Source organism: Papaver somniferum, chromosome 8, assembly GCF_003573695.1.
Source record: "Papaver somniferum cultivar HN1 chromosome 8, ASM357369v1, whole genome shotgun sequence".
NCBI classification, from domain to species: Eukaryota; Viridiplantae; Streptophyta; class Magnoliopsida; order Ranunculales; family Papaveraceae; genus Papaver; species Papaver somniferum.
This window is the reverse complement of record NC_039365.1, coordinates 92,590,158-92,593,459: the sequence shown is the minus strand read 5'-3', so window position 1 is coordinate 92,593,459 and position 3,302 is coordinate 92,590,158. Positions and strand designations below refer to the sequence as shown.

The window sequence follows — 3,302 nt, the reverse complement described above, 5'->3', positions numbered from 1 at the left end:
GAAAATCAGCCGGGTTCCATATTGGTGTCATTTATTCATTTTCACTATATCTATTCGCCAAACTGACCTTATCCGGACAGCTATAAAACCAAAATGAAGCAGTACCTTGAATACCAATCTGGTTCATTTTTCCCATGGTTTAAATAAGAAAATGAAAAAAGGTTCGGATTACTTTCCGTCACCAAAATTCTTCGAATGGAAGATAAGTTAAAAAACATATGTTCTTCCTACGCCGGGAAAGTCCAAGTGTTGTTGAGGATTGTGTATCAAAAAAAATAATACCGTTACTATTTCCGAAGAAAAGGTAAAAACGTAATACAGTATAAAGTTCGGATCGGTATTTGGCTATTCCACTAAAACACCCCATAGCTAATACTTCTCAATGCAGAACCATTTATCCTATTCAAAGCTAAACACGAGTTTCTGAAAACAAGATAGATACATAAACCCACGAACCTTATGCAGTCTGTGTCAACGACTCAACAAGTCGACATGGCAACATCATTCCGACATTAATAAGATCCCAGAACAAAACAAAAAGAAAATCCCCTTTGTCAAATTAAAGAAGCAAACGGCCAGGAGGCCTAAGACGTCTTCGGTTTGGTTGCAGTTGCATGAAAGAGTATTGCATGACACAAGAAAATTCAGTTAGTCCATCCCAAACTACTCTGGTAAGGCAATACTGACCCGTTGGAATTAAGTATTTGTTTGCAAGTTAATTGTAATATTTCAAACATGAGCACAGGCTGCATGACAGAACCAACTGAGTACAGACAAAATGTGCAGCCAAAACTCCAACTACTGACCAAGTTGAAAACAAGGGTAATTGAATTTACAAGTTTCTGTTCAGACATACACCACAAACAACCAAAAAAGAGAACAACTATGCCACATTAATGCTCTTGTCAGTGAAACTGCAAAATTTATTTGGCATCTAACCAACAAGCTGTGTATGCAGAAGATTTGCTCATAATTCACGAACTGTGTGCCTCTTTGATCCTCGGACAGGAACCTAAAAAGAGATTAAAAACAAGTTAGTGAGTCAAGAAGCAAATGAAAACACATTAAGATAACCATAAAAGTCTTACATGGTAAGAAAAATCTTTCACCTTTTCAGGAAGAAACTCCGTAAGGAAGAAGAGCAGCTGCCACGATCCTACCTTCCTCGTTCAATATGTTGAAAGTTGATGCAGCATTTCTCTGCCAATATAAGAATAGAGAATAAGAACAATGTGCCAGTTGGACTGCAATGGCCCTCCTCACAAACAATTAAGCCTTATTTGATCAAGGAGCGAGAAGCCCCCAAAACATTACAACTTAGCCACTTTTTACCCGTAGAATTTCATCAAATAATAGGTAGAAGCATGGCAGGTAATAAATTTTTGAGAAAGTTCTTAGGTCTAGAAGAAGTCAAGCTCGGATGATATAAAGGACCACACAGTTCATAAAAGAATTTGAATCTAACATACCAGGTGAATGATGCATTGGTACAGATAATCAAATTGGGGGTTTAAAGAAGTATGATAAATTAATACCGAATCAATTGCTTCCAACTTCATCCCGGTGGACCGAATAAAGCGTCTAAGTTCAGGATCTACATGTTGAACTTGTCTTCCAGTACCAAGAAGCAAAATCTCTGAAGCATCAGAAGTGTACATACAAGTTAACAGTATGTTTTAAGAATGAGGAAGCTACATTTTTAGAATCGAGTAGTTATTTTCAGATAGTCATGAGGCCCCCATTAAAGGGTTTGTGCAAACTGCAGAGTGACCATGGCAAGTTGTGCATTATGCAGCTTAGCGTTTAAAGCGCAGATTGAATGTGTCTTGTAATACTTCGCGTGCATAAGAAAGCCGTTAATGGAGAGTGACTACTCACTACCTATTGAAGGTGTTTAATTAAGAAGGTTCAATTGAATGTGGGTAAAACATAGAACAAGATAACTTCATTCACGTCATACTCAGCTAGTTTTGCCAACAAATATCTTATTAACATGTAACACTTCATGGAGCAAAAACTTTATTTTTGTTGTTTAAAGGATAGCGAGTGAGCCTAGTAGAAATCCTAAGGAGCTTCACTTCTAGCGAAGATACAAGACTGAAGCCAAATTTCATTTTAAATACCGTAGTCCGAGCCAAGAAGGAACAATACGATGCACAGCTTCATCTCAAAACAATTTTCTAGATAAATTTGAAAATAGAAACTATGTTCGCCGTGATTCTAGTATCGATTAACTAAGAAACTAGAAGACACGATAGAAACACGGGCATACAGTGCAGATGTTTGATTACCTGGTATTGGCCGGATAAGTTGGAACATCGCCAAACTACAAGTATTACACAAATTCAAGAAGAGAAAGAAAAACAGAAATTAGATACAACAACCAAAATTTTGGAAACAATGAGAACATAGGTTACTTGTTAATATGCCTGAAAGCTGATCACACATGTTCTAATAAATTAAATAGTAAGATACAAAGGATTAGGCTTCTAACTGGTAGCAATTTATAACCCAAAATGATATTTCAATCACTGTAATCAGTGTTGCAAGCGAACCCAAAATAAATGGAACTCATCTCCAAGAGATCGAAGAAATAAGAAAGTGCACAAGATTTTCCATAAAATCAAACATCAGAAATACCTATCTGCGGTAACATCAGAGATTCGTTTAGGGCTCCAAGATAGAATTAAATTCCCGATTGCAATTAAACTACCTTCATAATTAGCTCCATTTACAGTAAACCCCGTATCAGTATACCTAGGAAAAAACCAATAACAAGTCATAATTAGCTTTAGAGAGATAAGGAGGCTGAAATGAAAAGAAGTCCTTACCCTTGAAAACGCAATTGATCATCAGGAACATTGTCAATTAAATTGATTTGATCGTAAAGAGAGAAAGCACGTCTAAGAGAAGGAAGGGTTCCCCTATAAGCTGGCTTCTTCGATTCTTTACTACCTAGTGTTCTCATTAGATATGGCAGTGTTGATGTTGCTCTGTATCTTGCTGCCATTTTTTGTTCTCCTTTCTCTTACGCTCTTTAGAAAAACCCCCTTAAAATGATCCGGTTTAGCCTTTTAGGTGACTGGAGGGACGATGACACCCACATTTATACTAGCAGCACCTACAGACTTTTTTGTTGTTGTTTGTTTTGATCCGAGTGCCTCCGTGTTATAAACGGCAGTTTATTGTATAGATGTCTAATTTAGTGGAACCCTATTATTTGAGAAACAAGTATGTAAACTCTATAAAAGCTTCTCCAATGGCATGTGTGTTGAGATAAATCTCAAAATCCACCTAGGATA

At 36.9% G+C, this 3,302-nt stretch overlaps 1 protein-coding gene across 1 annotated transcript; it reads right to left on the bottom strand.

Annotated features, from left to right (window-relative positions):
• Nucleotides 1–672: 672 nt before the first annotated feature.
• On the bottom strand, nt 673–3,060 carry LOC113304344 (NADH dehydrogenase [ubiquinone] 1 alpha subcomplex assembly factor 3-like). The gene is made up of 6 exons (XM_026553428.1): nt 2,832–3,060; nt 2,641–2,757; nt 2,292–2,326; nt 1,536–1,636; nt 1,110–1,200; nt 673–1,012 (listed from the first exon to the last, which is right to left on the bottom strand). The coding sequence occupies exons 1-5, from the start codon at nt 3,008–3,010 to the stop codon at nt 1,114–1,116; spliced, it is 519 nt and encodes a 172-aa protein (XP_026409213.1). The 5' UTR covers nt 3,011–3,060; the 3' UTR covers nt 673–1,012; nt 1,110–1,113.
• Nucleotides 3,061–3,302: the final 242 nt, after the last annotated feature.